Source organism: Indicator indicator, chromosome 13, assembly GCF_027791375.1.
Source record: "Indicator indicator isolate 239-I01 chromosome 13, UM_Iind_1.1, whole genome shotgun sequence".
Taxonomy (NCBI): domain Eukaryota; kingdom Metazoa; phylum Chordata; class Aves; order Piciformes; family Indicatoridae; genus Indicator; species Indicator indicator.
Window position 1 is genome coordinate 26,616,581 of NC_072022.1, and position 20,649 is coordinate 26,637,229.

Below are 20,649 nucleotides of genomic sequence, written 5' to 3' on the forward strand. Positions count from 1 at the left end.
TTCCAAGCAATAATTATCTGACTAGTAAAATGTAGCAGCAGAAACCTATACATGTTTTGCTGTTCCACATGGTTATTTACAACCTTAAGAGGAAAGTACATTTCATTTGGCTCTTCCTCAGCAGCTTAATAACATGCATTAGGCATTATGTAGAATATGTTTAGCATGCAAGATACTTTTTTTTTGGAGGAAAAAGTATAAGTTCTTCTATCCATTCAGCTCTCTTAACCTACTGGCCTTTTGCTAGCTGTGGGCCACCAAATGAAATCTTCAGAAGCAGCCATGGAGATGATGGTGCAGGAGATGGCATTGCTCAGGAAAGGCTTCACTGAAGGTAGGCCTTGGGGATTCACTGTGCTAAAGGGCTTTCATCATTCCCGGGTGTCTGCTGTCCTGTTGCACTGGAGCTGGTGGAAGAGTCTTGAGAACAAAGATTGTTTGTCTGTAAGGGGGGGAAATAGCTTTTGTTACACACATTTCAGCAAAGGAAGAATCTATGCATATGGACAGCAGAGTCCCGAGTAAGGTGCAGTGGGGCCCAGTACCGTCTAGACATTGTGAATTAGATTGAACATCAGCTTCAAAACCCACTAAAAGGTACAGTTTAATGCACTTCAGTTGACTGATTATGGAAAATCCAACACAGTGCTTCTAACAGTTAAACTCTTAAGCAGAGTTCTGTGCACTTCTAAGTCATCCATTTTATTATCTCTGCAAGATTTGCCCAGTGTAAATCAGAGTAGCTTATAAAATGAATGTTTAACATTGCAGTCTGTATTTTTAGCATGGATACAGGTGCACATTGTGCAGTTTTGTATCCCTGTATCTGTGTGCAGCTGTGCTGTTCTCTTTCCCTCAGTGAACATCACTGTACAGCCACTAAGCTCTGTCCTTTGAGTACAGGAAAGTGTTGCTTTTAAATTGTATCCCCTTTGTGGAAATAACTTTTTAACTTCTTCAGGATTCACAGAATGTTAGGGGTTGGAAGGAGTTCAAGTTCTTTCACAGATAGTATTGCCAGAGCAAGGTAGCAGCAATAGAATCTGTAAAGCTAAAACATGTCCTTTGGAAAGAAAACACCATTCCAGTTTTGCAGTGCTGTAACTGCTAGGCATGGTGACTTCAGCTTTATTTACCAACTGTTCTTTGTGTTTTAAATGAAGATTAAGAAGGGGGGGTCTGACCCACTCTTTGGGTACAGAAATACCCTTGTCTCAAAAAGAACTCATCTAAAATCTGTTATTTAAATGTAACTGATAGGAAGCTGAAGTGCTAGTTAACATCCAGTCCTTTAGCTGCTTCTGTTTTCTGAGTGGCAGTGCTGAAGCAAGTATGGTCAGGTGGCTTGCAACACTCTGGCCTCCAGACAGCAATATTAAGCCCTGAAATACTGATGGGTGTCTGAACTGTTGTGAACAGGCTAGCCTGTCTGTGAGCCCCATTCTACAGCTTTAAACATAATGAGCATCACTGAGAGAGATGAGCTCCTACCTTCCTTTGGCAGCACTGTGTAGGTTGCTTCCATGCCTGCGTGGATGTGGTCAGTGACATGGCAGTGTAACAGCCAGGTGCCAGGGTTCTGAGGGGTCATTTCCACAGTCTGAAATGTCCCAGGGAAGAGATCAAAGACATCTGCCCTGTAAACCCCTGTTTGCTTCAGGACAAAAAGAAACAATGCTTAAACACTGCACTGTTACCAGATGGCAGTCATTTCGGCTACCTTTTATCCATATTCCCACCAAGCTTCTTAATCAGTTGAGTGAAAAGACTTCTCCTGTATGGAATTTCTACAGAAGCTTCACTTTGTGCATCCATTTCCTGCTTAAAAAGAATAATAAACTAGCAACTAAGTGGAAATGAAGAAAACTTCTTGCTACAGCCAGGAAAATTCACAGCTACCTTGTGGAAGCAATCTGTGAGGCCACTAGTCAGGAAATCCTCCTAGTGTCTGTTGTATGTTGATCAAATACAGGTCTGGGACATAAAAACTTTATGATCAAATTACAAGTCTGGTTTAAGATTGCAATGTCTGACTTTTCCCCAGAGCTTACAGTCCTTGGTACACTTGAGCTACCTCTCCTTTTTAACACAGCAAGCACTGAGTGCAGAGGATCTCTTACCTTATAGTCAAAGCTGTGCCCATGGAAGTGTGCTGTGTGAATGTCTATTTCATTGCCCATTGCCATCAAATACCAACTTACTGTATCCCCAACGTGCATAGTCAGACCATGGAGATTTCCAAACACCTTTCCATTAATGGCTGAAAAGAGAGGAAGCACAAGACAGAAAACGAAGAAGGTTTTGTGGGTTTTAATATTCTAAACGTTACTAGAACACAAGATTTGAAAGCCAGGGCCAGGCAAAGGGAATGGCTTTGGGTGGTATGTAAAAGCAAAGCATATTATGGTATATAAACCCATGAATGGGTCTGGCTATATTCCATAGTTAACTGGAAGGTAAGAAGGGGTTGAAAGAAAAGTTCTTTGCTGTACACTATTGTCAGTACTGCATTTCTTGCAGCTCTTTCTAAAGAGGAAGCTTTATCAGGACAGGCTTTTGGGGTGATCATTGCCTTCCCAACTTAGCTAGAACATCTCTTGGCTTACTTCAAATCGGTATTTCAAATCCCATCTTCACTCTTTTTCTCATCAGAATTTCAACTTGGGACCATTTTTGCACAAGTTTAACAAAACAAAACAAACCAACCCAAAGCAAATAACACAAACAAACAAAACCTAACCAACCAAACCAAGCCAAACATTAAAAAGACAAACAACAAATCAACAACCCCAACCAACCCAAACAAAACAAAGTTGTTTGGTGGCATTAGGAGTGTTTTCAGATAGCTTTGAGTGAAATTTCTGAGGCTTTCCACCCTGCAGTTGGAAATGCAGAGGAGATGAGGAAGTTGAACTTCTATGCAAAACTTTCAAATAGATAATTTACAATTCTGTAGACCTTCCAGAGTTATACTAACAAAATTGGAAACTTACCATGCATTTTATTACTTTCAAGGAATTCCTCATCCTCTTTGTCAACAAGTTGAGGGTTAGTAGAGTAGGTTTTAATGTTTTCATCCAAGTACCATGACTCATTTTCATCAAAAACCATAAAAAGAAGAGCAAACTGAACTTTCTTTTTAGTATGAAATGATGGCAAATAATGTCTGTGACACACAACAAGTGTGCCTATCAATCCACTGTAAGTGTCCTGAAATGACAAAAGAAACATCAGTGCAAGATGGGCCTAAGCAGAAGCCCTTGTTATGCCAGACATGAATCACAGAATCATAAAATCACAGAATTGTCAGGGTTGGAAGGGACCTCAAGGCTCATCCAGTTCCAACCCCCCTGCCATGGGCAGGGACACCTCACACCACAGCAGGTTGCTTACAGCCACATCCAGCCTGGCTGCAAAAACCTCCAGGGCTGAGGCTTCCACCACCTCCCTGAGCAACCTGTGCCAGTCTCTCACCACCCTCATGGGGAAGAATTTCTTCCTAACATCCAATATGAATCTACCAACTTCTAATTGTGAGTGAGGTAATTAAACCAACAGCAGAAGAACCAGGGAGCAAGAACATGAAGGGTTGTGATTCTCAAATCCTGCCTCGACTTTCTTGTACCATTCAAGACACATTTAAATTCAAAGGTATGGTAATGGGGGGAATGACCTGACAGAGAAGGCAGGAAGAGCTTCAAACTCATCTCCCTTTTGCTGTAAGAATGTGATAGAATCATAGAACGGCTCAGGTTGGCAGGGACCCTAGAGATCATCTGCTCCAGCTTCTCAACTAGACTCAGCTGCTCAATATCTGTGTTGAAGTTGTGATTGATGAATACCTTAATGATGTCCACTGTCGAATGGTATGCCCATGCAATACAGTGTGGGTCTCCTCTCCCAGAACTTGATCTCTCTGGGATTTTCCAGACATATGTTTGTGTTTCACCTGTATTAAATAAACATTGATGCATTTTAGAAGTTTTCTGTGTGCTGACTTATAAGAGGTCACCCTGAAACGGACTTTAGCTTTGTTTTGAGCTTATATTGGTCTTTAACTTCCCTTTCCCCATTACTGCACTGGCTAGCTTATTGTTATTTCCCTTCTGTAGATCTCTGACTCTCCTTCCCAATTTCTTGGGGTTGATTTGTGTGTGTGGCTGCAGTGCCCAGTTTGCCATACTCAATAACCAGCGGTATCTTTGTACAGACTGCAAGAGGAGCTGAAGTCTGAGCTGGCCTAAGCTGTTCTCTCCCATGTAGCCCAATCTCTTTGCTTTCAGGAAAGGTGCAGCCACACTGTGTCCAAAAAAATTACTGAACTGTCAGGTCAAGGGCTAGAATACACAGCTTAGTTAGCAGGGCCAATTAATTGTTGTCATAATCAGCATCAAGAACTGAAGAACCTGAGGTAAAAATAAACAAACCTTTAGTCTTTCCAACTATGTAAAATGGAAGCTTGCTAAGCCTTTCTAGAAGGCTTGATGTTACCTGCTGGGAATCAACAAGGATGCTTTTGATACCTGGGTTAGTTACAGGAACAACAGAACTGTCTGTTTTCACTCCATGGGCATGTATTGAGTAAGGTCTTGATGCCAAGTTCTTAAAAACTATCTTAATTTTATCTCCAAGATTTGACATAAGCAGTGGCCCTGTTGGATGGAAAAGAAAGATTAACTTGGTTTTACAAAAGGTCAGAGTTGAGAGAGAGACACAGTTTGTTGTGTTCAAATACACAATAATGGCTTTTAATTCAGCTAAAAGCTCTGCATGGATGGTGCCTCTCACTGTGAGGTACCAGCTGGAGTAGCTGATGTGAGGCATCTCAGGAGAGGCCAAGGTCTCCAAAGCTCTGAGCACCAACTGTATATTTGAGGCCAGTTTGGAGGTTGCTGCCTAGGTTTATGCTGGCTGAAAATAGTCACCTGTGATCAGGCTGCAAACCAGAAGGGTCGTTGTGCCTTTTAGAGCAAGCAATGTAATCCTGCAAGGAAAGCACCATAATCCAAGTAGCAATTCCAGGCACTTTGTGTGGGTAGAACTCTACTCTGTATTGTTCAAATAGTATCTTTTTTGTTTGTTTCACTGAATTTTTCCCCAGTTTCAAAACTGAACTTCATGATGATTATACCTTGAATTTCCAGGTGCTGCTGCTCCTCTGTTCTGGCTTTGGGAGTACTGAATGTCTGGTCAGTGTACTCACGGTACACCACCTTTCTGTATTTTGAGCCAATGAATTTGTCTTCTTTATTTAAAAATGGATTGCCAGGGCTGAGGGGGAAAAAAAAAAAAGAAAGAAAAAAGAAGGGAAAAAAATTGGAAAATGAAAGGGGAAAGAAGGAAAAGAGAAAAACAAAAAAAAAGAAAAAGAAAAAAAGAAAAACACAAAAGAAAAACACCAAAAAAAAAGGAAAACAGGAAAAGGAAGAATAAAAAGGGGAAAAGAAAGGGGAAATAGAAGGGGAAAAGGAAAAGGAAAGGAAAAGGAAAATGGAAAGGAAAAGGCAAATAGAAAATGGAAAAGGGAAAGGAAAAGGAAAATAGAAAATGGAAAAGGGAAAGGAAAAGGAAAATAGAAAATGAAAAAGAAAAAACAAAGACAAAGGAGAAGAAAGGAAAAGGGAAAAAAAGGAAAAGATAAGAATATGTTGTACATTTATTCATGTATTTAAAAACATCTTTTGCAGCTATGTCAATTAACCATCAAACAAATAATCCTCTTAGTGAAACTAATCTCATAGGCAACTGCTATCTTCAAGATGAAAATGTTAAATTGGGAGGTTTCTCTTCAGCTGGAAAGCTAAAACCCCACACTACAAAAGCTATGCAGCATTTGAGAGAATGCTGAGTGCTTGGCCTGGGAGAAGGTTATCAGAAGTAGTCAGCATGGATTCACCAAGGGGAAGTCATGTCTGCCTAATCTGATAGCCTTCTACAAGGGCATCACTGGATGGATAGATGAGGGGAGGGCAGTGGACATTGTCTATCTTGACTTCAGCAAGGCTTTCAGCACCATCTCTGAGCACTGTCCAGGAGCTGCACTAATCTGCAGCTGCCCCACGGATGTATGTTGGACCATACCATGAACCTCTTGCTACCTACAGCTACAGGGTAACATTAATGGAGAAGGGCCACAAACTGAAGTGAGCCCTAACATAATGCAAAGAAATTGTGTCTAGAAATGCCTAGAGGAGGAACAGTCCAGAGGATAAGCGAGTTGCTCCTTTGCTTTTTGTGTATTTTCTCCCACAGCACCTTTCCTCATGGTGCTGATGGCGCTCAAATTCCCATGTCCTGTTAGGAGCATAGTCCCATTCGACCTCCACTGCAGCAATGTAGTAAATCTTCTCATGGAGATACATAGATACATCCACATTCCACCAATGGCATTGGTTCACTCTGTAGTTCTGCTTCATGCCCCCTCTGTAGTGATCTGTTGTCAGGCACGACACTTCAAAAACTCCTAGATGTTGTACAACAAACAAAGATTTGAGAACAAGAGTTTGTTACTGGTACATCTTGACATTGTCCTACCTACACTGACTGAGCCACAGGCTCTTGCTCATATGACATCCAAATTCTCTGTGTGGTATACAGGTGGAGAGAGGTGATTCTGCCACTTTGCTCTGGTGAGACCTCACCTGGAGTGCTGCATCCAGCTCTGGTGCCCTCAACACAAGGACATGGACCTGATGGAGCAGGTCCAGAGGAGGGCCATGAAAATGATCAGGGGACTGGAGCACCTCCCCAAGGAGGACAGGCTCAGGGAGCTGGGGGTGTTCAGCCTGGAGGAGAGAAGGCTCCAGGAAGACATAACAGCAGCCTGCCAGTACCTGAAGGGGGCTTACAAGAGGGATGCAGAGGAACTGTTTCCAAAGGCCTGCAGTGATAGGACAAGAAGCAATTGTTTGAAATTAGAAGAGACTTAGACTGGATGTCAGGAACAAATTCTGCACCGTGAGGGTGGTGGAACACTGGAACAGGTTGCCCAGGGAGGTAGCTGAGACCCCATCCCTGGTCAGGGTCGACAGGGCTCTGAGCAACCTGATCTAATGGAGGATGTCCCTCCTGACTGCAGGGGGTTGGACTGGCTGATCTTTGGAGGTTCCTTCCAACCCAAACCATTCTATTGTTCTATGATTCTGTGGCTTCCTGTAGTAATAAAATTCAGTACATGCAGAAGCTAGGAAAATCAAGGCTTTAGCATGAAGAGCTTACATCCTATGAACACAAGTTGTTTGCAGGCCTTCAGACAGTTTTAGCATCCAAAGGATCAAAATATCTGCTCTTTAAAACTTGTCTCTAAGCATAAAATGTTCATAGGGAAACAGTTTCTAAACCAGTAACAGGATTTTTTTTCCAAGACATTTACCTTCAGAGTCAGGCTTCATGACAGCTGTCACAAATGTGTGTGGAAACAGATTTGCTGTGTCCCTTCTTGTCCCTTTAGTTGTGAATGTGTTTTCTGAAAAGTATATCCCATGGACATCAACTTCTGACCCCAAGCCCATCAAATGCCAGGACACCACACTTCCTTTACACATCTCCAGGCCAGGCTGATTTCCATACATATAACCATTGATGGCTGTAGAAGATTTGAGGAAGGAAAACCCCACCTTGATTAACACATTCCTTAATTCTGCACTCCAGATGAAAGAATCCCTGTTTCAGAAGTAATGGGATGCCTCAGACTGACAGAAATAGTAATAATAAATCATTACATCAGCCAAACTATAGAGAAACAGTTCAAGCAAACCAACCTTGCAAACCCAGTGCCTAAAGCACAAGGAGCTGACTTGACCAGCTGGCACTTCCACTGCTTCACACCCATCAAGTATGCAGGATACAAGTAAGAGGAGTGGTCCCAGCAGATGATGGATGTCATATTGCAGCTGCTCTTAGTCACACTGAGCTGGAAAGCAGCTTGGCAGAAAAGGACCTGGGTGTCCTGGTGAACACCAAGTTGAACATGACCCAGAAATGTGTCCTTGCTGAAAAGGTGGTGGTGTCCTGGACTGCAAAGTACAGCCAGCAGGTCAAAGGAGGGGATCCTTCCCCTCTCCTCAGCACTGATGAGGCCACACCTGGAGTGCTGTGTCCAGTGCTGGTCTCCTCAGTACAAGAGAGATGTGGACATAGTGAAAAGTGTCCAACAAAGGGCCACAGAGGTGCTGACAAGACAAGAAATCAACTCTCCTATGAGGAAAGGCTGAGAGCCCTACAGCTGTTCACAGCCTGGGGAGGAGAAGGCTCAGGGGAGCTCATCAATATGTACAAATCCTTGCACGGAGGGTGGAATGAAGATGGAGTCAGGTTCTGTGGTGCCCAGTGAGAGGGCCAGAGGCACACACTGACACACAGTGGGGTTGCCTCTGAACATCAGGAAACACCCTGTCCCTGTGAGGGTGACCAAGCAGTGGCACAGGATGCCCTGGGAGGTGGTGGAGTCTCCTCCCTCCATCCTTGGAGATATTCAAAAGCCAGCTGGACACAGTCCTGGGCAACCAGCTCTGGGTGACCCTGCTTTAAGCAGGGGGTTGGACCAGACACCCTTCAGAGTTGCCTTCCAACCAGTCTGTGGTTTTGCAGAAGTCCTCCTTTCAGCTACATCACCTGTAGGGCAGAGGTCAGTTTTCTCTTGCTGACTGGTTGCATTCACAGGGACTGCAAATGGGCTACAGACTTAACTCCTCCTCCTCTCTGCTCAGAGTGGTATCATAACAGTGCTAAATGCTCAACTGTTGTGCAAGATGTTAACAGCTAGTATCATATTTTGATGTACCACACTTAGCTGAAGCTGAATTGCACTCCAACATGGTTTTCTTCCCAGTGGAATGGAATGTGACACTGCCACTGTACAGTGTCCAGGTCTCCAACATGACATCACAAATCTTATTCTAGAAATTAATATTTGGCTAACTAATAATTTTCTTACAGTGCATTTTGTTAGACTCTTGAAAGTCTTCATCATCTTTGTCAATTTTATCAGGATTTAGTGTAAACATCAAAATATTGTCATCCAAATACCAGCTCAGGTTCTCATCAAATACTGTAGCAAGTAGAAAAAACTCCATGTCCACATTTTTCTGTTGGGAAGAGAAGCACAAAAGAAAATAGAAAGGAGTTAACAGCAAATGTCAGGGGGAAAAAATAATAAATTACTGTGTGTAATAATTGCTGACTTTAATTCACAAAGTAGGACAGATGCATGCCTTGATATTTCCTTCTGAGAATCTCTAATTGCTGTGTCTGGTGACTCAATCTCTGCTGCTAATACTCCTTCTACCAGCAGGAACCACCTCTGGCAATGAATGTGTGTTTTGGTCTTGAACATCTCTATGTTTCTCTACTCATTTTCACCAAGTCACTCAGACTTGGGCTCCAGGGGTGGTTTCACAATACAGAGTCTGCCTAGCAGGAGCCAGACTGCTTTTCTCTTTTAAAAAACAAAGCCAAAACTCAAACCCACTTTCTTAATTTTATGTGTTCCCCTCAGCACATGGGTGAGACTACCCTGTGGAGAGGAGTTAGTGCTGAGTGGCAATGTGGCAGAGCCTGGGGGCACCATTCAGAAGGATAAAGCAGATTCAGCTACAATGATACAAATGCTTGGTCTGGAGAAGACTAAGAGGAGATTTAATAGATGTTTATAAATATCTGAGGGCTGGATGTCAAGAGGGAGGAGACAGGAAATAGATATAAACTACAGCACTCCTTAACATGAGGAGGAACTTCTTCACTGTGAGGGTCACAGAGCACTGGAACAGGCTCCCCAGAGAGGTTGTGGAGTCTCCTTCTCTGGAGCCTTTCAAGACCCATCTGGATGTGTCCCTGTGTGACCTGTGCTGGATTCTCTGGTCCTGCTCTGGAAGGGAGGGTCAGACTCTGTGATCTCTGGAGGTCCCTTCCAACCCCTAGCATCCTGTGAGCCTGTGATCCTTTCTTCTTTGACTAACCTGTTTCCCAGAAGGATGAAGAGCTCCTTTCCTGCACACCAGGAGAGGACCCACAAGGCCAGAATTGGTGTCTCTGACTGCATCCACAGCTGAGTAATAAATCCAAGTTAAACAGTCTGGGTCTTGCTCTGTGGGGCCCACATCTTCTGGCACATCCCACTCGTATGTAAACGTAGCACCAGGGCTCACATGAGAGGCTGGAGATTCAGTGCCTGTTGGAGAAATCAAAGGTCATAAAGGTGTCTAATGAGCAGTTTATTTCACAGGATCACAGAATCAGACAGGTTGGAAGAGGCCTCTAAGATCACCAAGTCCTACCGATCACCCAACCCTATCTACTCAACCAGATCATGGCACTAAGTGCCTCATCCAGGCTTTTCTTAAACACCTCCAGGGACGTCAACCCCACTACCTCCCTGGGCAGCTCATTTCAAAGGGCAATCTCTCTGTCTGTGAAGAACTTCTTTCTTCCCCCTGCACAGCTTGAGACTGTGTCCTCTTGTGCTGCTTGCCTGGGAGAAGAGACCAACCCCCATCTGGCTACAATCTCCCTTCAGGTAGTTGTAGAGAGCAGTAAGTTCTTCCCTGAGCCTCCTCTTCTCCAGGCTAAACCCAGCTCCCTCCGCCTCCCCTCACAGGGTTGTGCTCCAGACCCCTCAGCAGCTTTGTTGCCCTTCTCTGGACACATTCGAGCAACTCAACGTCTTTCTTGAACTGAGGGGCCCAGAACTGGACACAGTACTCCAGGTGTGGCCTTTGATCCCCTTCAAGAGGTGAAGGTGTTGGCAGCTTGCCCTGGGGTGGTGCGGGGTCCCTGCCCACACCTCTGGCGGCGCCGTAGGCGGCTCCCTCGTGGGCCTTGCGGTAGCTCACGCCGTGGGGCTGGAGGCTCAGCGGGCGGCTGGCGTTGTTCCGGAAGGTCACCCTGATGTGCTCTCCCACCTCACCCCTGATAACAGGCCCTGGAAAAGAGCACATGAGCTAATTACAGGATGTTTCTATCAAGTGATGTGCAGATCACAGAGTCACAGAATCAACCAGGTTGGAAGAGACCTCCAAGATCACCCAGTCCAACCGATTACCCAACCCTAAAACTGATCAACCAGACCATGGCACTAAGTGCCTCATCCAGGCTTTTCTTAAACACCTCCAGGCACATTGACCCCACCACCTCCCTGGGCAGCCCATTCCAAAAGGCAATCTCTCTGTCTGTGAAGAACTTCTTTCTAAGATCACCACCAGCTTATACCAATCAATGGCTGGATGCTTCACCCGCCACACTGGGAGCTGTCGCTGGGACTGTAGACACAGACCAGGTCCCTGGTGACTGGCCTGAACCACGTGGCAGCCTAGCAGCAACAGGACTGCTCCATTCCCAATTCCTCATGGAGAGCCAGTGCCATGCAGGACATTTCCTCCCTTTGGAAAGGGACCTACAGACATTAGCATTAACATCAAACTCAGTCCAGAGCCATGCCAGAAGAAGCCAGGTTATAAATAGAGCTAGACCTGCCTAGCCTGGCCTTGTAATTCAGAGCCTGACCTTCATATATCATGACATATTCCCATAGCCAAGAAAGGGAGTACCACAGCACTGCCTTCAAGATCTTTCTTACACCATGGGGTGTCTCTTGGAGGAAGCCACAGACACTGGCATCTGCAGGAGGCAGGGAGAGCTGAGGGTCCCTCCCTTGGAGGTGGAGAGCCACTGTTGGCCAGCCAGTGGAAGTGATAGCCTACTTCCATAAATATTTTGACTTAAAAGAATTTTAGGTATCTTACCTAAGAGTCCAAGATGTTCTTCCTCCACGAGTCTTTTTTTATGTACAGTGAAAGACCCATCTGTGTATTCTCTGTAAATGGCTTTTTTATAAGAGCCACCAATTCTTGTCTCACTTTGTTCAAAAAATACACGAGACTCACTGTGGAAGAGAAATGGCAACAGATGCCAACAGCTCAAGTCATAATGCTCACATTTACAAAGGCAGTCAAGACCTCGACCCTATTTTCTGAGGTATGATGTGCAGAGGTTGTGTTTTGGTGCTCCTTTCAGTGACCTGGCCACACACTTACGTGCAGTCCCACATGAAGATGTGCAGGAATCCATTATCACTAAGGAAGGATAATGCACTGTGCTGTATCACGCTTACAGAATCACAGAATTGTCAGGGATGGAAGGGAGCTCAAGGCTCAGCCAGTTCCAACCCCCCTGCCATGGGCAGGGACACCTCACACTACAGCAGGTTGCTCACAGCCACATCCAGCCTGGCCTTAAAAACTTCCAGGGATGAGGCTTCCCTGAGCAACCTGTGCCAGTGTCTCACCACCCTCATGGGGAAGAATTTCTTCCTCACATCCAATCTGAATCTACCCATTTCTATTTTTTCCATTCCTTCTAGTCCTATCACTCCCTGACACCCTTTAAAAGTCCCTCTGCAGCTTTCTTGGAGCCCCCTTCAGATACTGGAACGCTACAAGGAGGTCTCATTGGAGCCTTCTCTTCTCCAGACTGAACAGCCCCAACTCTCTCAATATATCCTCATAGCAGAGGGGCTCCAGCCCTCTGATCAACCTCATGGCCCTTCTCTGGACACCTTCCAGCACCTCCAGATCCTTCTTGTAACAGGGGCTTCAGAACTGAATGCAGCTTGAACCAGCATGCTTAGAGACTGATCAACAGTGATTTCTAGTTAGTATTTTGTAACCTGAAGTCGAGTCTTTACAACTAATTCAACAAGAGTGGATACAAACACCAAGAACATGAACACCTAAATAGAAAGGGGGAAGATTCAGCCTACATGTTTTAATCTACCTTTTACTACTCTTCAAAGAAAGGCCCTTTCAGTATTTTACAATCACTGTTCAATTGACTGTGCCTTATCCCTTGTGGAGCAGGTAAATATTCTTTAACTCACAGATGAAAAGTCTGAGGAATCAATGTATTCAGTGGCTTGACTCAGCTCTTAATTATCAACACAGAACAAAGGGGAAAGATGCCTCTTGCAAATTGTTTGCTAGATGAGGTGCCATTAGCATGGCTCTCAGCAGCTCAGGAGTTGGTCATGAATTCCTGGCTTTGTTCTTTAACCCAGAATAATCAACCAGATTGGATCATCAGAGCTCTCAGCCTACATATGGCATTGCAATTCATCTTCATCCCAGTGACATTACTAGCACTACAGCAAGATTACAGCAGGGAAAACAATAGACCTCATTTGGCCTGATATTTATCTTAGCATTAGTATTTAAGCAGAGGTGAGAACAATGAGAAATTCTGCCTAGAAGTCAGTTCCTCCATATGGCACACATTATTTAGCATGTTTGTATCAGTCCTGCTTGGAAAGTGAAACTTCTTTACCTAGAAGCATTTACCTGTCAGCGATTAATTCTTGTCCTGTAAAATGGTTCATTGCAGAGGGGCCATAATTCCAGATGATCTCTTCAGCAGCAATGAAATACTGTCTTATCTTTGTACTCTCAGTGTGATCTCTCAGGGATTTCCTACAGTCTCTTACTTTAAAAAGGGCCTGCATACCACCTGGGAAAAAAATGAGGAGGTAGAGAAAAGGAGGGAGAAAGAACTATACTTTCTTTTCTCTTTCCCTGCTTTCAAGTAGCTCTTCTCTTCCCTGGGGAACTCCCATACCATTGCTGGATATGCAAATCACAAATGGAAAGGATATAAAAGACTGCATGCCAGCTGAGCTAGGATGCAGAAACCCATCCATGCTATTTACACTTGGCAGGAAGGTTAGGTACAGTGCATTCTGCTTGTAAAGCTGTGACTGACACAGGAGTTAGGGTGGAGTGGAAACAGCACTGTTGGTTAGCATTTCAGCTGAGGCCAGGTGCCACCAGCCTGACCATCTTCCCTCACAAGTCTAATCAACATCTTACTTGTGAAACTCCCTGTGGCTTTACACCTCAGGAGAAAGGTCTGCCAGTAAATCTGCTTGCTGCAGATGCAAAATAATACAATAAATGATAGTTCTTGTGCAGCTATGGATTAAGCCAACTTGTAGAATTCAAGTCTTGCCTGGGATGCTTCAGTCATACCAGGATGGTGCTTGGTGTGACAGCTGTTGCAAAACTTCCAACCTCAGTGTGGTTGACTGTGTGTTAAACACACCCCTTTTAATATCAGCAGTTCTAGATCTTATAGAATCATTCTGATTCTCTGTTCCTTCCCACTTATGTGAAAAATTACTTTTCTGACTCACTTAGAGGACTATAGACCATGGCAAATTAGCTTCTAAGCATTTCATATGGTTATCAAAAACTGGAAATAGAGGAAGAGACAGGGAAGGGAAGTGCAGATCATCTCTGCTTATTGGCCAATGCACCTGCCACAATATGTCTTTGTCAGCAGACAAGTAAGCCTACCTGTCCTGTGCCCCTTGCCAACTTTTTTACTGGTAAACAGAAAACTGTGATTAATTAACTTCCGTATGAGGCAAACATCATGCTGCTGTTTGTCTAAAATTGAGGCTTTCAAAAGTACAGTTGGAAGACTTGCTGCTAACTGATAATAATTCCCATTACAGAGAAGAATTTCCTTGATTTCCATGGCTCAAACCCATCTAATACACTCCTAAGGCATTTCAGTTATTTCAATGATTTTGTTACCTAGAGGGGAATATCATCAGCTGGCATACTACCAGCTCAGGAGCACTATTGAAGCAACTCAGTAAACTGCTAGCTCAAGGTAAAAGCATTCAGATCACTGGAACTGATCCTGTACCTTCAATATGGTCATTCACTTGGCAGCTGAGCAGCCATTCCCCAGGACTCCTTGGAATCATGACAGCATCAATAAACGTGGCTGGGAAGAGGTTGATGGTGTCGACTCGATGATGCCTTTCTATCAAGGTCTGTCCATGAAAGTAGGCTGAATGGATGTCAGCTTCATTACCCATGCCAAAGAGATACCATTTTACCTTGTCTTCCACACACATGGTGAGGTTTGGCAGGTATCCATACATGTACCCGTTGATTGCTAAAAGAAATGGTATTTGTTAGTTACCTCAGGATCTTTGCTTCAAAAGCAGGGGTCATAGAACCATTGCTTTGTTCTTCAAAACTGAAAGAGGCTCAAAATAAGGCTACACACCTTTGAAAGCGAGCACAAATCAGCCACATCCTTCATCTGTACAACCACCTGCATGACCAGCACTTCCTGCTACGATTCTGCAGTCCATGTCATAGAATCACAGAATGGTTTGGGTTGGAAGGGACTTCTAAAGGTCACCTAGTCCAACCCCCTCTGCAGTAAGCAGAGGCATCCTCAACTAAATCAGGTATCTTCTTTGTTGACACAATAAAATCTGTTTTTCTAAACTGTGATATTATGGTACAGAGTTCAGGACTAAGAAACAGAACAAAGTAGCATGAGTCTGTTTAGAGTGCCTGGGAAATTATACTGGCCAAGAAGATCTTGGCCCCTAAGTATTTCATATCACAACTCCAAGGGATTGATTGTGTAGCACTTGCCATCACTTCTTTGCTTTTTGCTTCTTTTTCCTTATTTAAAATGATCTTTCTTAATCCTCCAAGAAAAAGCCCTGCTTAAAAACCCAATTATCTACATTTTGCCTTTAAAAGAGACAACACATAAAAATATTACTTCACCATGCCACTAAGAAGCAACATTTAACAAAACATTCTCTCACAGTGCATTTTATTGCTCTCCTGGAAGTCTTCATCATCTTTGTCAACTTTGGAAGGTTCAGAACAGTATGTCCTGATATTGTCCTCTAGGTACCAACTGAGATTTTCATCCATCACAGAAAACATAAGGATAAATTCAGCATCAAAGAGTTCAGCACTGCCCTCATCCATTGTACCTGAAAAAAAGGAGTGGGATTTTCAAAGTCTTTGTCAAATGTCATGATCTTTTCATCAGTTCTTAAGTGCAGGATCAGTAGGGCTGGTAACTGTTTACTTCATAAATTTTGTCACTTTCCTTGGGTGTCAGTGTTCACAAGCTCACAGACACTTAGAAAGCAGAAATGGAGTTTGAGAGCTACTATAAAATGAGCTTACTAAGAATAAATGTTGCATGTGATAAGATTACACCAAGTCTGCCTCTCATACCAGTACTTACAGATTGCTTTTGCATTACTGCCATGAACACAGCTCACTCACATGGATTTGTGGACAAACTTCTATTACTGTCACACAAACCAAAAAGCCTTCCTGTACTGTTGAAAGGAAGCTAACTGAGAAGACAAAATGCTGCTGTACCAAATTAACTGCAGTCTTCTCTTCCACGAAATCAATTCACAGCCATCATCAATCACCTTGCATATGTATTTATTTTTTAACTTATTTATTTATGGTTTACCTTTCCTGCAAATTATTAAAGGCCCAACAAGCCCTGAGGCAACATCTCTTGGAGCATCTATGTGAGAGTGGTAGACCCTGGTTATGCAGTCTGCATCTCCCTTAGCTGGACCTTGATCTTCTGTCACATCCCATGTGTAAGTGTACTGGCCTCCAGGCTTCACAGCATCATCTCTCTTCTGCAAATCTTTGGTGTTGTCAGGATAAAAGGCACCTGAAGAACGCCACAAAACCACCATTAACAAAACACATTCACCATATGGTGTCAGGATAGCACCTTCCATGCTACAAAGTTGACTACAGGAGAGCTGGGGAGGGATTTTTGGCAGGGGCTTGTGTGATTGGATGAGGGGCAATGGCTTTGAGCTGGAAGAGGGGAGATTGAGCCTGGAGATTAGGAAGAAATTCTTTCCAGGGAGGGTGGGGAGACATTGGAACAGGTTTCCCAGGAAGGTTGTGGATGCCTTTCTCCATGGAGGTGTCCAAGGCCAGGCTGGATGAGGCCTTAAACAACCTGGGCTAGTGGAAGGTGTCCCTGCCCATGGCAGGGGGACTGAAACTAAGTGCTCTTTAAGATCCCTTCCAACCCAAACCGTTCTATGATTCTGGTTCTTCATAACAGCATTGATCCTCAATATCTCCATCTGTCACATTCCTTTATACCCTTATTTCAGGTGAAACATAAATACTCTTATTTCAGGTAAAATGTTCCAAAATGGCTGCCTTTATGAATTCCACTCTTCAAAAAAATGATCAAACTTATTAGCTTTCTTGTGTCCTGGTTTAAACCTTTATTTACTTGACGTTCTCTCTTATTTACTTGATATTATCTCTTTAATGAGAGAATATCACTTAGAGGAATGGCTAAGTCTTGATAAATTCTGGCACAGAACAGATTGAAGCTTACCTTCGTTTTCCTTTGTGTATCTTACACCATGTGGATGCAGCGTGTAGCTTCTGGATGCAAAGTTCTTCAAGTGAATAATAATGGAATCTCCAACTTCTCCCTTAATGATAGGGCCTAAAAACCCCAGCCAGGAAGGCTTTTCAACTACCACATCATATAAATGATTGGTATACTGAGTGTAGACAGCTTTCTTGTAAGTGCTTCCTATCCTATGTGGTCCTTGTTTGAGAAAGACTTCAGCCTGCCTGTGAAGAAAGTACACAAACACATCTGTAGTGGCAGATCCTCACTTTCTATTGGAATGGTGTTAATTAGTAGGGTTTCAAATAAAGAGCAGACCTCCACAGTGCTGGGCACAACTATATCTGGGTTTAGGTGCAAACAAGTCTCCTACCATAAAGAATTAAGGACTCAAGTGAAGGTTAAACACTAGGCACCAACCTGAGTTTTTTTCTACATAATTTGTAGACTGAAGATAAGGATAATTGATACCATTTCAGGCAAATTGGAGGCCACGTGGACAAGGCAAATAATAGTTTTTATTGCCTGGGAGTTTTGTACTTGCATGCTTAAATTGCTGTCTAATTTTTCCACACACAAACAATGGTTTTAATCACTATGCTATTATGTTGCCTGAATAGTTCTTGTTCTAGTGCAATGAGAGGCAGAGTTCTCAGCTGTAAAATACATATAATATGTCTGGACATGAGCAGAACCTCAAGGTGCTGCTAATGCCCAGGGTGGGCATGCAGGCTGCAGAAATGAGAGATGAAGCCCTCGGCTTCGCTCACCAGCCATAGATGCAGAAGGATCTCAGCCTCAGAGCTTCATAAGGATTAGCCTTAATAAAGTCTCATTTTTAGAGATTCAGCCCAAGAGTACACAAACAAGTTATGTGAGAGCAGGGAACCAGTAATGACCCCCTCAATCACCAGGTGCCTTAACTGCAGGACCATGGCTCCTCTCATTTCATGGGACAGTGACATTGAACACCAGAGCTTGGCTAGCATGGGAACAGTCTAACCCATGAGCTAAAATGCGACTGCTGGAGGTGGCATTTCCTGCACATGGCATCAGCACCTCTGAACACTGCACCTAATGTGGATGTGCTGGCCAAGCACCACCAGCTGCAGGCCAGGGTTCACTGTGTTTCTCTGACAGCTATCTACTGGGAACAGCTTTGGAGCCAACTTTTGCCTGTGCTGAGGGTCAGATACCTTTACTTAGATATTTTGCTCTCTGAGCAGAGTTCTCTTTGTGGAAAAATTGGTTATAGTGCTAACCACAATGGTGAGAGAAACTGCCATCACTGGCTGCTCAAACCTATAGTGCTGCTGCTGGCTGCTGCTGCTGTCAGCCCAAGCTCTGAGTCTCTTTAACCACAAATCCTCCTGCACACATCCCTGCCCATTTCAGGAGAAGTAGCTGTGGAAGCAAACCTACTTCAGGAGCAGGCAATCTTGGGAGACAGGGCAACACCGCCAGAAGCTGGGCAGCCTCCTGATTTCTCATCTGACATGGTGAGACACAGGTCCAGTTTGGTTTCATATTCCCAGCAGGCCACACTGGGAAGCAAGCTGACACTGCCCAAAAATGTGAAGTGTTTCCCACAAGGCTGAGCATTGTTTGAGCATGTGGGGAAGGATTGTTCGTATCTTGGCAAGAACAAATCTGTAATTAAAATGCCAGTTCAGAGCTCCATGAAACTTGGAGAGCAAAAACTTAGCTTGCAAAGGCTGAGTTACTGGAAATCTGCGTGCATGAAGCTTCTTAGCCACAAAATAGACGAAATGAATATGTATGGCTCTTCATGGGCTGTTTAAACAGCTACCATTTAATTGTAGAGTTCCTTCTAGCAGGTACACTGCACTCTTCCCCTCCTCTCTAAATACCAAGCTCTGTACAAGCACAGCCTCATAATTGAACAGTTCAGGACAAGAAAAACTGGAGAGACTGAAAATGAAAAGTGCAATAAAAGGGAGCAGCTCCTTTGCAGGCATATAACCACTGGGTTGAAAAAAAAGGGGGAGGGCGGGAATTAATTTAGCCCATTGCAGACTGTCATGGAGCAAAGCAAAGCAGTGAATAGCGCTGGCTTGTTGGATTACAACACTGCCCTGCAATTTCCAGACAAGGTGCCCTGCTTTCAGAGTTTACTAGCCTGCTGAACCACTGTCAGTGTCTCACATGTCCCTCAGCTCATGAGTAAAACAAAGAGGTTGGCTGCTTCATCTCATGCCTGATGAAGTGGCAGATTATGGCTGAGATATTGTTTGCTCTCAATAGGGAAAAAACCCACAGGAAACCTAATCCCTCATCTACAGACTAAATGAGAACTATATTTGTGAGATTTTTCTAATTTCTGATTTCTCTCTTCATTGTTTTTATTTTAGTATAATCCTATTTCACTTCAAACACACTGAAAAAAAGATAGAAGGAAGGAACATTTCTTCTCTCTCAAATATTTTTCTAATGCCTTTTATAGCTGAGGTTTTTTATTGATTTTTCATGTCCTCAGGGTGCTCCTCTCCTCCTCATCATACTTATTCCCCATTCTGCTTATTGCTCTCACTCTGCACCCTCCTTGCCTTGTAACAAGCAGCCCAGCTCCTCCACTGTGATCAGAAGGACCCAGCTGTGCTTGCTGCAGCACTGGAAATGGCCAATGCCAACAGTGACTGTCTAAAAAAGGAAGCCTGTGCCCAAAAGGCACAGCTGCCAAACTTCCACATTTAAAAACATAGCAGCAAAAGTCTTCTCTTCAGCACTGCCCTCTTAGCCATTCAAAATTAAACATCATTTCACTGCCACAAATTCATAACCCCCCTGCATATCTCAGTGCTTTTAATCAGGAGAGCATTCAAATGCAGTTCTCAAGCAAGCCAGGAAAAAAACCAAGATTCCCTGATACATCTGACAGAAAATCCACTGACAGAGTATGATGATTCACCTCGCTGCCCTCACCAGGTCTGCAGACCTAAGGCAGACAGTGCTGTAAAATCAAACACAAGCAGTGTAAACTGTTTTACTTACTCTTCTGCTGCAAAAGGCTGTCCAGACACGATATTGGTATTGCCAGGAGCATAGTTCCACTCTGTCTCTGTGATGCCAATGTAGTATTCCCTAGTCACTGCCTGAGACTGGCAACAGCAAGAAAACAGCAAGCAACTTAGGAAGAGCAGCTTCATTTTGCTTTCATGAACCTTGTGGAAAATGTGAAATAAAATCCCAGGACAGTGACATCAAATTCCCTTTTATAAGGGAACTCCCACCCCCCACCCCTCCTTACCTCCCCCCTTCCCGCTCCTGTTTGCTTTGGTGAACACAATAAAATGTTGCACAATGTCTCTGTGTGTCAAGAGTAAACAAAGGATTCTGGTAACCTCGTCAGTTCAGATAATCTTCAAAGAATTTTTTCAATTTCTGCCAACCCACTAGCCCACA

The 20,649-nt window shown here is 43.8% G+C and overlaps 1 protein-coding gene across 1 annotated transcript; it reads right to left on the reverse strand.

The window, feature by feature from the left end:
• Positions 1-1,420: 1,420 nt before the first annotated feature.
• CP (ceruloplasmin) lies at positions 1,421-20,393 on the reverse strand. Its single transcript, XM_054385761.1, has 18 exons — positions 20,239-20,393; positions 17,206-17,450; positions 16,300-16,512; positions 15,626-15,799; positions 14,698-14,952; positions 13,329-13,494; positions 11,739-11,878; positions 10,781-10,918; positions 9,957-10,168; positions 8,936-9,086; positions 7,373-7,585; positions 6,256-6,463; positions 5,132-5,271; positions 4,524-4,652; positions 3,843-3,949; positions 2,994-3,210; positions 2,121-2,260; positions 1,421-1,654 (listed from the first exon to the last, which is right to left on the reverse strand). Exons 1-18 carry the CDS (start codon positions 20,391-20,393, stop codon positions 1,421-1,423), a joined length of 3,237 nt encoding a protein of 1,078 aa, XP_054241736.1.
• Positions 20,394-20,649: the final 256 nt, after the last annotated feature.

What these genes read in the sequence shown, in the direction of transcription:
- CP (XM_054385761.1), bottom strand. Translation starts at nt 20,393, where the DNA reads ATGAAGCTGCTCTTCCTAAGTTGCTTGCTGTTTTCTTGCTGTTGCCAG. An exon ending in CGCCTACGGCGCCGCCAGAG is followed by an intron (nt 10,169 to 10,780) that starts GTGTGGGCAGGG and finishes TTTCTCCAACAG; the next exon opens with GCACTGAATCTCCAGCCTCT. An exon ending in GCAGCACCTGGAAATTCAAG is followed by an intron (nt 4,653 to 5,131) that starts GTATAATCATCA and finishes TCCATCCAACAG; the next exon opens with GGCCACTGCTTATGTCAAAT.